The sequence below is a fragment of the Lynx canadensis genome, chromosome D1, assembly GCF_007474595.2.
Source record: "Lynx canadensis isolate LIC74 chromosome D1, mLynCan4.pri.v2, whole genome shotgun sequence".
Taxonomy (NCBI): domain Eukaryota; kingdom Metazoa; phylum Chordata; class Mammalia; order Carnivora; family Felidae; genus Lynx; species Lynx canadensis.
In genome coordinates, this window is record NC_044312.2 from 16,168,456 (window position 1) to 16,180,702 (window position 12,247).

Below are 12,247 nucleotides of genomic sequence, written 5' to 3' on the forward strand. Positions count from 1 at the left end.
ACTAGGACGTAGCAGAGCCGATGCCAAGAGTCAGGGATCTTGACTTCAGGCACCGGTGTTCCGCAAACACCAGGGCCGTGAGGGAGCTTGGCGGTTATTTGGTCTAGCCCTGCTCCCTGCTCTTGCAGATAAGGAAGCCCGGGCCCAGAGCTGGGAGGCGCAGGGCCCAAGGTCACACAGCCCGTTAGTGGCAGAGCTGGGACCAGAGGGAACCCTGGCTTCTAGTCGGTCTCCTGTACGGCTCTGCCCGGCCCATGTTAGCGCCTCGCATGGGTCGATTTACGAGATCTTTTCTGAGACCTGGGGTGGGACCGGGGATTGGCCCAGGGAGGAACTGCCCGGAAAGGAGGCTTGGCAGCCTCCAGTAACGCCTCTCCTCTCCGTTGGTCTGGCCCGAGAAGCTCAATGCTGTTGTCAGTTAGGAGCGGCCTCAGAGGCCCGGTGCCAGGGCGGTGTCTTGGATCGCAGCCAGCCTAGGTGACAGGGGTGGGGTGGGGGGGTGGGGGTGGTGGCCGGGGAGGAGCAAGAGTCGACCCGGCGCTCTCTCTTCCCTCCAGGTTTACCGCTCCAAGATGGATGGTGAGGCCACCAGCCCCCTGCCCCGGACCCGCAGCGGCCCCCTCCCCTCTTCCTCTGGGTCTTCTTCCTCCTCCTCCCAGCTCAGCGTGGCTACCCTGGGCCGTAGCCCCTCCCCAAAGGTCTGAGGAGAGCGGGTGGGCTGAGTGTATGGCAAGGTGGTGGTAGGGGGATGGAGACTGCCACACCGGGGAGGGGGCGGAGCCGCCCCAGGGGAGCCTCGGTGGGGGGGGGGGTCTTCTGAGCCCCGGGTCCCCATGCTCCATTCCCCACCCCACCCCCCCACCCCCCCGCCACAGAGTGTCCTCCTTGCCCAGAATGGCACGAGCAGCCTTCCTCGCAACCTGGCGGCCACGCTGCAGGACATTGAGACCAAGCGCCAGCTGGCCCTGCAGCAGAAGGGTGAGTGGCCGCAGTGCCCACCCGCCCGCTCTCCTGGGGGGCCTGGATATCTGCCACCACCCCCCTCCCTCCGTGCCTCACGTTTTGCGGGATGTTTTTGCTTTACTTGAGTTCCAGGTGAGGGCAGAAAGCATTTAGGTTCGATACTGAAAGGAGAGCTTCCTGGATATTTGTCCAGAGACTCGGGGTTGGGGGCTGTGCGGTCTTCCCAGGGAGCACAGCAAACAAGGAAGATGTTTGTTGATCTGAGTCGGGATGGACGTTGCCCTGTCTGGAGGCAGAGGGTGGACGTGATGACCTCCGGAAATGGTTCCCTAAGATACTGGCTCTGGGGACCCTGGAGTCCTTGTTGCCTGTGTGCATTTTGGTTGTTTTGAAAGCCCATGTCTGTGCCTCTCTCTCGTCTCGTCCCCTCTGTGTCTCTCTGCCCGGGGCCCCCCCACACCAGGCGAGTCGCTTCCTGCCGAGCCCCCCCCAACCGACGACCCAGCAGGTAGAGCGTTGGTCACTGAGGGCATTGCTTGGGTCAGGCAGCCCCGCCTGGGCGTCCGCATGATGTATTCTGCGCGGGTCCTCGCTGCCCCCAGGCAGGCTCCCCGGCTGACCCGGGGCCGACCTGGGGCCGGGTGTCTGGCTGGCCTCACGCCTCCCGCTGAGCTGTCTCCTGCCTTGTCGTCTCCTCCTCTGTCCCGCTCTCGTGGCTCTTGCTTCTGCATCACGGCTGGCTTTGCATGGACGCCCTGCTCACGCCCTTCCCTCTCCCCCTTCCCCAGCGGGCAGGGCAGTGCATGAGTCCTGCCCCGCTCTGGGCCGGGGCGGAGGGGGGGCGGCGGGTGCTCAGGAAGCAGGAGGAGCGCTGAAGCCGGACCGCACGGCCGCGGCCAGCTGTGCAGGCGACAGAGACCCTGGCAGGGCAGCCGGACGTGGAGCTGCGGGGGCTGAGGGGTGGGCCCGGTGCTGACCTCTCCCCGCTCGCCCCTTCCCTCTGTCTGTGGTTCTGCCGGCGGCCCCCACAGGGCCCACCGTGACTCCCCCGTCCCTCCCGCAGGGCAGCAGGTGATCGAGGAGCAGCGGCGGCGCCTGGCCGAGCTGAAGCAGAAGGCTGCGGCCGAGGCGCAGTGCCAGTGGGATGCCCTGCACGGGGCGGCCCCCTTCCCGCCCGGCCCCTCGGGCTTCCCCCCGCTCATGCACCACTCCATCCTGCACCACCTGCCGGCCGGCCGAGAGCGCGGGGAGGACGGCGAGCACGCCTACGACACCCTGAGCCTGGAGAGCTCCGACAGCATGGAGACCAGCATCTCCACGGGCGGCACCTCGGCCTGCTCCCCGGACACCGTGTCCAGGTACCCGCCCGAGGGGGCCGGCCCCGCCCCCGCCAGCCGCCTCCCGGCCCCTTGATGCCCCCACTCTCGCCCTCCCCCAGCGTGAGCGGCCTGGACGTGGGGAAGATCGAGGAGATGGAGAAGATGCTGAAAGAAGCGCACGCGGAGAAGAGCCGCCTCATGGAGTCGAGGGTGAGGCAGGCCTGCGCTGGCGGGCCCGCGGCTGCCCGCGGCCTGTGTCCCGCCCCCAAGCGCTCCCCCCCCCTTTTTTTTTTTTAAAGTTTTTATTTATTTTCGAGAGACAGAGACAGAGCGCAAGCAGGGGAGGGGCAGAGAGAGAGGGAGACACAATTCGAAACAGGCTCCAGGCTCTGAGCTATTAGCACAGCGCCCGACGCGGGTCTCGAACTCACGGGCCGCGAGATCATGACCTGAGCCGAAGTCGGACGCTCAACCGACTGAGCCACCCAGGCGCCCCGAGACCTTCCCTTGAGGAAGAGTGTTTTAGAGGTCGTGTTCGTCAGATGGAGGGGGCCTGGTGACATGGCTCTTAGGATGAGAGGAGGCAGCACAGGAACCCTCGTCCAGCCAGGAATTTCCCTTTCGGCAACGTGCAGCCTTTGCGTGTTTGCTTCTGTGGGTGTTTTGGCCGCCACGAGAGTTCTGATTTGCGTCTGCACGAGTGGCGGGTCCTTCCCCTTGGGGACGGTGAAGAAAGGCGGGAATGGGGGCCCAGTATGGGGGGGTAGGGCCGGAAGAGAAGGCAGGCGTCCAGGCCAGAGCAGAGGTTGGCAGAGGGAAGTGGGCCCGAGGTCAGGACCCTGGTTTGTCCCCAGGGCACAGCCAGGCTGAGGAGTCGGTGCCTGGGGAGGAGGGCGAGTGAAGGGCCTGTTCTGTCTCCACTCTTGGGGTGCTCTTCGTCTCTCAAGATGAGAGTGGGGTGCAGGGGGCAGGGGTCGGCAGCTAGACAAGCCAGAAAGGAAGGCCTCTCAGCCTTACATCCGCGGGGGCCAGATTTACAAGCAGCTCTTGGCAAACGGAGAGGAAGGAGACCCTGCTAAATTTTGAGCTGGGAAGAAACGGCAAGCAGGAGCCAATGGCGCGGAAGTTGTTTGTGTTGATGAGGACATTGGGCATCTCTGACACGCTTTGTGTTTGATGATTTGTTTTAATGGCTTTTAAAATCTTCTAATAATGGCTTCTGTACGTGCACTTTTTTTCTCCGTAAAATTTGAAGTTCAACTACAAATGTTTGTAATTTGACTTCAAAGGGCCTCAGGGACTAGGAAGGATTACTGAATATATTCAGTATCAAAAAAACCCAGTTGCTTAGATTATCGGTGTGTTAGGGATTGAAGTAAAAATTGTGAGAGCCATGTTTACTTATTCATTCAGTGCTTCCTTCGTGCTGGAATCAGCGATGGGCATTTACATACACGACCTCATTACTTTTCACTATAATCCCCGAAGGTGGGCACTCTTGGCCCCATTTTACAGGCGAGGCAGCTGAGGCTTAGGGGGTTTAAATGATTTTGTCAGGGTCACAGAGCTCGGACCGGTGACAGAGCCAGGATTTGAAGCCAGCCTGGTCTCAGTTTAGAGCATTTGCCCCTTACGAGCAAGGTGCTTGGAGAAGGTGGGTTTTGGGGCTCATGCCTCCTCGTGCCAGCCTGCTCTCTGAGGTGGGCGCCTCCTGCAGCTCTGCCCCAGCCTGAGGAGGGGCACCTGGAGGAGGGGAGGGAGAAGGCAGCCGTGGGCACTGACTGCTGGCTTTGGGGGCAGGAGCGGGAGTTGGAGCTCCGGAGGCAGGCCCTGGAGGAGGAGCGGAGGCGGCGGGAGCAGGTGGAACGGAGGCTGCAGAGCGAGAGCGCCAGGAGGCAGCAGCTGGTGGAGAAGGAGGTCAAGATGCGGGAGAAACAGTTCTCCCAGGTAAGTGGGTGCTGGGGTGTGCTAGGCGGGGCTGTGGAGGGGTGGGGGTACCCTGGGGTGTGAAAACTACTCTCCTGCAGAAAAGGTTGTGTTGGCTCAGCACCAGGCAGAATTCTACTTGGGACTCATTCGGCCCCAAGGACCAGACACCTGGGTGTGCGTGTGTGTCTTGTGGCTGTCCTGGTCCTCACTCCGCCAGACTCGAAGCTCCGCCCCCCCGGCCCCCTCCCCACCCCCACCCCCACCCCACCCCCGTGGGCAGATGATGTCACTCTGACTCTTGGTTTACATCTCCAAGAGAGACTTGTACTCGTTTCTCCGTGGCACCGGAGTCCTGTGCTGTTGCCTTATGCAGAAGATTTGAGCAGAAGAGTTGAAGGTAGAAGAAGTTAGGTTGTGTGGGGAGGTCTGCCTGTGTCTCTGGTCCCAAATCCTGGCCCCCCTGTGAGAGCCCATGGGACTCACACAGGCTGTTCCTTCCCACTGGGTCTTCTAGTCCCCCAACACCCCTGCGTGTCTGGTCCTGTGGGATTTATCCCGACAGGGACCAGTGACCACAGCTCCCTGGTCCTGGGAAGCAACAGCATAAACTCTAGGGGGCAGGCCACCTGGATTGGGCTTGGGAATTAAGAAACGATCGGGGGGGGGGGGGTGTGCCTGGGTGGCTTAGTCAATTAAGCGTCTGACTTTGGCTCAGGTCACGATCTCACGATTTGTGAGTTCGAGTCCTGCATGGGGCTCACTGCTGTCAGCACAGAGCCTGCTGGGGATCCTCTGTCCCCCCTCTCTCTTCCCCTCTCCTGCTCACACATGCTCTCTCGTTCTCTCTCAAAAATAAACACTGGGGCGCCTGGGGGGCTCAGTCGGTTAAGTGTCCGACTTCAGCTCAGGTCATGATCTCATGGTTCACGAGTTCGAGCCCCGTGTTGGGCTCTGTGCTGACAGCTCAGAGCCTGGAGCCTGCTTCAGATTCTGTGTCTCCCTCTCTCTCTGCTCCTCCCCGACCCACACTGTTTCTCAAAAATAAATAAACATTTAAAAATTAAAAAAAAAAAAATACTGATAAGGAAACTGAGGTCCAGAGAGGGCATGCGATCCAAACAAGGTCCAATAGGAAGTCAGAGGCCGGATTTCCTCCTGGGCTTGGCTTTCACATCTGGCCTCTTGCCTTATTTCGTTCAGCCCAGGAAGGAGATGAGGGGCAGGGACAGGACAGGAAAGGTTGTATCTTGGTCCTGGGTGGGGAAACTGAGGCACGGAGCCACTCAACAGTTGCCCAGGCCTAGGTTGCGGCAGTGCGGGCCTGCTAGGTCTCTGCTTTTGCCACAAGCCCTGTGAAACCAGAGTGACTTCCCTGGGGTGGGAGGGAGGGTTGGCATTGGTGGCGGTTCAGGACTGAAGCCAAGAGACCTTGACAAGGGGACAGTGGGGGAAGAGAGAGGCTCTGCTGAGCCTGCCTTCTGCTCCCAGGCACGACCCCTGACTCGCTACCTGCCAATCCGGAAGGAGGACTTTGATCTGAAGACCCACATTGAGTCGTCGGGCCACGGTGTCGATACCTGCCTGCACGTGGTGCTCAGCAGCAAGGTACGAGGTGGGCGGGCCCCCGGGTGCTGGGGGGAGGACGCCCCGCTCTGGGCATTTCCCGGGCCCTTGGGATAGCGGCCCTAGTTCCTGCCCTAACACCAGAGGTCTCTGTCCCGGGATCGGGTGTGCTGGCTTAAAGAGATGTTGGGGACAGCCCCCCGAAATACAGGCAGAGGGGATGGCCTTTCTGTTGCTGCTCGGGGAAGGAAGGTTTAGGGACTGCGCATTCGGGTCCCTCCTCACTCCCGCTTCTCACCAGGTCTGCCGCGGCTACTTGGTCAAGATGGGGGGCAAGATTAAGTCGTGGAAGAAGCGCTGGTTTGTCTTCGACCGGCTCAAGCGCACCCTTTCCTATTATGTGGGTAAGTTCCTGTGAGACTGTCTCAGAGCCTGGACGCTTCTGGAAGGAAGCCAGGCTTACAAGTTGGGGGCCAGGGGCTTGAGCTGAGCACTTGTCCCCTCCGTGACAGCGTCCAGAGCACGGTCCACCTTCGTGTATTTGGCAACATAACCGAGCGCATCCTAAGTTCCGGGCACTGTCCTGGTCCTTGCTGACAAGCGGGGTGGCCACAGCTCTGCCCCTCGGAGCTTGCCGTCAGGGAGGCAGATACTGAACGGAGTGAAAGCGGTGCACGATGGGAATGCTGCAGGGGACCCCGGACGCTGTGCGCGTGTGCAGTCCTGTGGATTCCTGGAGGGCCACAGGCGCCTCCTCCCACGGCTTCCTCCGCCCGGCCTCCGGCTCGGTTGCCGGTCCCTAGAATCCCCTCCCTCTCTCTGGACAGTTCCCACTTCGAGCGCAGGATGCCGTGTCGCACGCTGGTCAGCAGAGGCCAGGGCATGCCGCGGGGACAGCCAGTCCTGAGACCCCAGTGGCTCAGAACCACAAAGGTCGTTCTTACCCGATACGCATCCGTGTACGTGGCGCGTCGGTGGGGGCTCTGCGGCCCTCTGAGTCGCCGCCCCCTTTGTTGGAGAGCATGCATTTTTAGGGCACTGCTGGCCACCGTGGCGGAAGGTAAAGAGAAGCTTAACTGCGCCTTGCACTGGCATTAAATGCCCCAGCTGGGGTCTGTCCGCAAGTCATTAGCGGGGCTGCTCGACCAGTCCAGCCACCCCGCCCCCAGCCAGGAAGAGCAATCCTGCTCGGAGCCGGAAAGGTCAGGGCTTAAATGTCTGGTGCCAGGGACATCCAGGCCTGGAGTGCCTGCATCCCCTCTACCTGCTCCCTGAGTTCCACCCCCTCCAAGAAGCCTTCCCTGATTGCCTGGGGCCCTGGGTGTGCGGGCAGAGAGGCACATGCGTCTGGGAAGGGCCTTCGTGGGGATTTGAGAGAAACAGGCCCGGGGAGAAGAGCTCCGTTTTAGGCCTGTGGAGGTTGAAGTGCCCCTGGGACATCTAGGTTGAGGAGAAAGGTCAGGGTTGGAGTTGAATCGGTTGGAGTAATAGTGATAGCAGGTCATACTCACCGAGCTCTCGCCTGAGCGGGCTGCCGTGCTAAGCATTCTGCGTGCCTTGTCTCGTCTACTTTTCGTCATCGTCTTGTGAGAGAAGCACTGTTTCATACCCATCTTACAGATGAGGAACATAGGCTCCGAGAGGTTAAGTAAGTAAACTCCCTAGGGTCTCACAGCTGCTAGGAAGCAGAGCTAAGCCTGAGCGTGGGCAGCTGGACCTCAGAGGGAGATGAAAGTCCATGCCCTGGGGAAGGAGGAAGCAGAGGGACGGGCAAAGGGACGAGGGGCAGGAAGCCACATGCCAGGTGCTGGGCTGGCCCTTGGCCTCTGTGACCTTCCTTAATGTCTGTGGAACGAAGGTAGACGACTTTCAGATGAGAGGCGGGAACAGGGAGGGAAGCCAGCCCAAGGAGCAGACGTTTGCAGGCAGGGAGCGTCGTGTCGCCGGGGACGAGGGATGCTACAGAAAGGCCGAGAATAATGTGGGCTCAGGGGCTCTTCCACTCAGAGACCGGAGCTGTGTACCGGGGTGGGAGCCATTGCACAAGAGGAGGAAAGGTGGGTGGTTAGGAAGCAGAGGCAGGAGCTGTATTTCCAGTGAAGGGAGAGGTGCTACCGGAGGGGTGGCCGGGCCTGGGGGCCAGGGTGGGGCTGCGTCCCCGTCCCAAGAGGAAGCGTCGGGTGGAGCTGGGCCCATCAGCCGAGGGGCGTAACGATTGCAGCTGCCACATGTTGTGTCCCAGACACTGTGCTGAACCCTCCGAACGTGTTCTCTCACTTAGTGCTCACGACCGACCGCTTACAACGCGTAGATGCTCTCTCGGTGTTCCCAGCCGTGCTGTCAAGGTCACATAGCTAATGAACGCCTGTATGCCTGTGCTTTCCTCCCCACTGGATTGTAGGTTCCTAAGAGAAGGATCTGAGATTGCTGGTGATCCCATCGCCTAGGGCTCCTTCAGCACTGAGCACCTGCTGTGTGCTAGGCACATAGCTGTTGGTGTTGGAGGAGGGGTGTTTGACGGACGGGTAAAGAAGGGCTCAGATTTAGCATGGTAAGTTCTGTAGAGGAACATCCATGCTGTGGGAACACAGGAGAGTGCAGCCAGGCACCACAGCGGTGACACTCGCAATAGGTCTGGAAGACCATTTAGGAATTGGCCAAGGGAATGGGCTGGAGACTGTTCCAGTGTGTGCAGAGCATACTGTTAAGGGACTGGTCAGCAGCTCCACCTGGCCAGATAGAACGTGTTGGTGCAGGGGAAGGATGTGAGATAAGACCAGAGGGGCGTGTTGGCACCGGCCTGTAAGTACCCTTTGCCAAGCCAAGATGGCGGCAGGTTCCCGGGGAGGGAACTGGCCGGGAGGCTCGCGGGTTGAGGCAGCAGGATTAGGTTTGCTTTAGGAAGATCACTCCCTTGTCCTTAGCGGAGAGGAGTTGAAGGGGCAGAGGGTGGGGCCGGGGCACATGGAGGAGGCTACAGCAGTGCTCCCGGATGGAGGACTCAGGCCGCAAATGACACAGGGGTGGGGGAAGGGTGCAGAGCAAGGTGCAGGCCATTGGCTGTCACTGTCTGAGTTTAGTGACTGTGTGACCTTTCGGTTGTGGTGCCCGAGCAGTTTGCCGCAAGACAGGATGGCCCGGGCCCTGGGCTTTCCCTTGGCAGTTCCCCTCCTTCCCCACTGGAACGGACCCCTCTGCTGTTAGCTTGCCCACCTTCTTCCTGTCACCCCTGCCTCTAGGTGCTACGCGTCTTTCTGTTTTTTAATATTAGAGGCGAATAGGCCAATGCATTCATAGAGTTCTGATATCAAAACGCCCAAAAAGCTTTAGATTGGGACTTATGCCTCTGCTCACTCCAGATGACTGTTTTTATTATAAATCTCTTGTGTATCCTTGTAGAGTTTTAGAATGTAAGCAAATGCAAACATAGACTGTTACTCGTTTTCTTACACAAAAGGTGGCATACAATGCATTCCTTGTTTTACTGCTAACGTATCAGATCTGTGTGAGATATATCTACATCTGATACATTTTAAGTTAAGCTGTATTTCTGAAACTATATATCAGAGATTTCTGAATCATTTAAGAGCGGTGTAGTATCCCCTCATGTGCTAATTTATTAACCAATCTCTACTCGGGGACACTTGCGTTGTTTGCAGTATTTCATGACTACCAATACTGTTGGGGTGAATACGCGTGTAAATTTGTTACTTGTAAAATAAATGTCCGTAAGTGCAATCATTGGCTCGAAGGGCAAACACCTAATCCTGGTAGGACTTACCCGTCACTTATCAGACCACCTCCCCTGTTTCTCCAGAGCCCCATCTAAGGGGTGCTGTTTATTTTTGGCATATTTTTGCCATTCTGGTAGGTGAGAAGCGGTATCTCAGTGGAGTTCTAATTTGCGTTCTCTAATTCTGAGCAAGGCTGAGCACTGACCAGATCTTCGGGGCTCCATGTTGGCCTCTGTTCTGGAGTCCTGGGAATCACCCCATTTCTCAGACTGGGGGCAGGGGTGCTCCTTAAGCAGCACGTCACCTGAGGGACGACAGGCCTCCTCAGCCCGGCCTTATTTCCTTTGCAGACAAGCATGAGACGAAGCTGAAGGGGGTCATCTACTTCCAGGCCATCGAGGAGGTCTACTATGACCACCTGCGCAGTGCGGCCAAGGTGAGGGCGGGCCCCGTGGCGTTGTGGGACGACAGCCTCCAGCCTGCGTCCTCCAGAGACTTGGACCCATGGCTTGGTCTCTTTGTAAACTTTCTCTTCCTCTCTCCCTCTCCCCTTCCCAGAAGAGGTTTTTCAGCTTCACTGTGGTGACTGAGGTACCCCTCCCCCACCTACGTGTAACCAAAACTACTGCCCATTAATGCCCCCTGTCCCCTACTTGTCCCTGACCCTTTACTCTCCCCTCCGCCCCCCTTCCCCAGGCCTGAGGGAGGAGTAGCGGGGGGCGGCTTGCAGCCCCCCTCTCTTGAGATGACAGCAGGCTGTGTCCCTGTGGGGGGAGGGGTGGGCACCACAGAAAGGATGGCTAAAGGGAGGAAGGGGTTCTCCGGGAGGGTTCTGGCTGGGGGGACTGATAGAGGGGATGTGTCCGAGGCCTGGGCTGTCTGCCCTCATGTAATCAGCCTCCCTCCTCCCAAGCCTCGGGTGCCCACCTCAGCCCTGACCTCCCCTCCTCTGCGGCCCAGCATCCTACCTGCAGCTTTTTCCATCGGCCCCTCTTGTGCTGAGAGGAGACTCTGGTCCTCACGGGAAGGGCCCTTTGTGTCCGATTCCTGTGACACTTTTGTGCCCCCACAAGGCAGGGTACGGCCCTGCCAGGGCCCAAGGATGGTCCGGGTGTGAGGAGGGGACCGTCTCCAGCGGGGGCCCGCTGGACTGATGGGCACTAGGTTTGGGGCCTGTTTCAGACTCCGTCCTGAGCTCTAGGGTGTCCTGGAGACGGGGAGGGGAAAGGGCAGATGGGGGGGGGTCAGAGGTGAGCCCTGGCTTAGACCTTCCTCTCTCCCTGAGCAGAGCCCGAACCCAGCCCTCACCTTCTGTGTGAAGACCCATGACCGGCTCTACTACATGGTGGCCCCATCTGCCGAGGCCATGCGCATCTGGATGGATGTCATCGTGACCGGAGCTGAGGGCTACACTCAATTCATGAACTGACCGGTGTGGACCTCCTGGACCCTCGGGCCAGCCCACCTGCCGCTCTGCCCTGGAGACAGAGGTGCACACCGGGCCACACAGGAGTGCCCCCAGAGGCCTGGAAGGGCAGAGCGTGCCTGGGGCTGTTGTAGGTGACTTTGTACTGTTCTACGGTGTAAGGAGCTCATCCTGTGAATTTCTGGGCTCAGGCCCCCTGAAGAACAAGCGAGCAGATGAAAAGTGGGGAGGCTCCCGGGAGCCCAGAATCTGCAGTAACCTTGGAGGGCCCTGCCCCAGGCCTGAGGAGCTGTCACAAGAGGGGGCCTCAAGCTCTGACCTGGCACCTGCACTCCCCAGCCTGTGTTCTCTTTTGCAAAAGGACAAATTATGGTACCAGAATCTGCCAAAGATCCCTTCTTGCCTCAGCCCCCTTTGCGGGGGCCTTGGGGGCTGAGGAGAACCACATCAAGAGTGGGGTAACAGCTCAGGCGGTGTACTTCTCCAGCCCTGCTCTACCCTGTTCTCCCCTGTCTTTGTTCAAGGGCCAGAGACCTCCAGTGCCATCCTTGAGGTCCTAACCTCATCCCCTTTTTGCAGACCCCCAACCACGATCTCCACAGTGACTGCTTCATCGCCATGGTCATACACTCGTTGCCGTGGCTCCGCCCATGCTGCAGCCGTGGGCCCATCCGAGGGTACAAGGGTACGTACTGCGACCTCTCCAGCCCAGGACCTTGTGCATCTCATGCCGGGGGAAGGGACCAAGCACCCTCTCCCTGCCCCCTATGTCTCCAGGCCCTGGTGCACAGCCGGCCGCCCCCTAGTCCAGACCTCTCCCTTGCACTCGTGCCTTGCTTAGAGCCGGAAGGGACGAAGCTTGGACATCCAGAGACTGGAGGAAGGAAGCAGATGTGAGAGGCAGCTAGACTGGGTTCTACAGAACTGGCTGGGTTTCTAACAGGGACGGAGGGCCGCTCAGATGCCCGCTGGGGGAAACCTGAGCAGGAGCCGAGGGGGAGGACCCTGGGGGCTGGCTGCCCTCCCTTCCGCCTCAGAAGGATGACAGAAATGGAGAGCAGAGGACCAGGCCCCCAGCTGTCTGGCCTCAGCCCTTCACGCCTTAACACTAAGCCCACAACCCTGCTCCTCTGCCCAACATTGGGCCATGGTTGCCCGGCCTGGGCGATTTTCAGTATTTGTAAGCATCTCAACGGAACAATAAAGCATTTGGAGTATGTGTTTGGGAAGCCGGGTTGTATGCGATATGGGGCTAGGTGTTCCCCGCAAAATAGGATTTCCTCCTTCTTGGCGTTCCAGGAGGGACAAGGGCA

The 12,247-nt window shown here is 59.4% G+C and overlaps 1 protein-coding gene across 11 annotated transcripts in view; it reads left to right on the plus strand.

The window, feature by feature from the left end:
* The window catches only part of PHLDB1 (pleckstrin homology like domain family B member 1), a 45,484-nt gene extending 33,321 nt beyond the window's left edge, over positions 1–12,163 (plus strand). For 9 of the 11 annotated variants that reach the window (XM_032594986.1, XM_032594985.1, XM_032594989.1 and 6 more), the window contains 9 exons: positions 558–698; positions 876–978; positions 2,027–2,321; positions 2,402–2,492; positions 4,083–4,229; positions 5,700–5,816; positions 6,076–6,178; positions 9,859–9,944; positions 10,797–12,163. In XM_032594986.1, the coding sequence (XP_032450877.1) occupies positions 558–698; positions 876–978; positions 2,027–2,321; positions 2,402–2,492; positions 4,083–4,229; positions 5,700–5,816; positions 6,076–6,178; positions 9,859–9,944; positions 10,797–10,937 (1,224 nt within the window). In that variant the 3' untranslated portion in view covers positions 10,938–12,163. Of the gene's footprint in view, positions 1–557; positions 699–875; positions 979–2,026; positions 2,322–2,401; positions 2,493–4,082; positions 4,230–5,699; positions 5,817–6,075; positions 6,179–9,858; positions 9,945–10,066; positions 10,537–10,796 lie in introns of those variants that run through there. The other 2 variants (XM_032594987.1, XM_032594994.1) reach the window with 2 other exon arrangements.
* Positions 12,164–12,247: the final 84 nt, after the last annotated feature.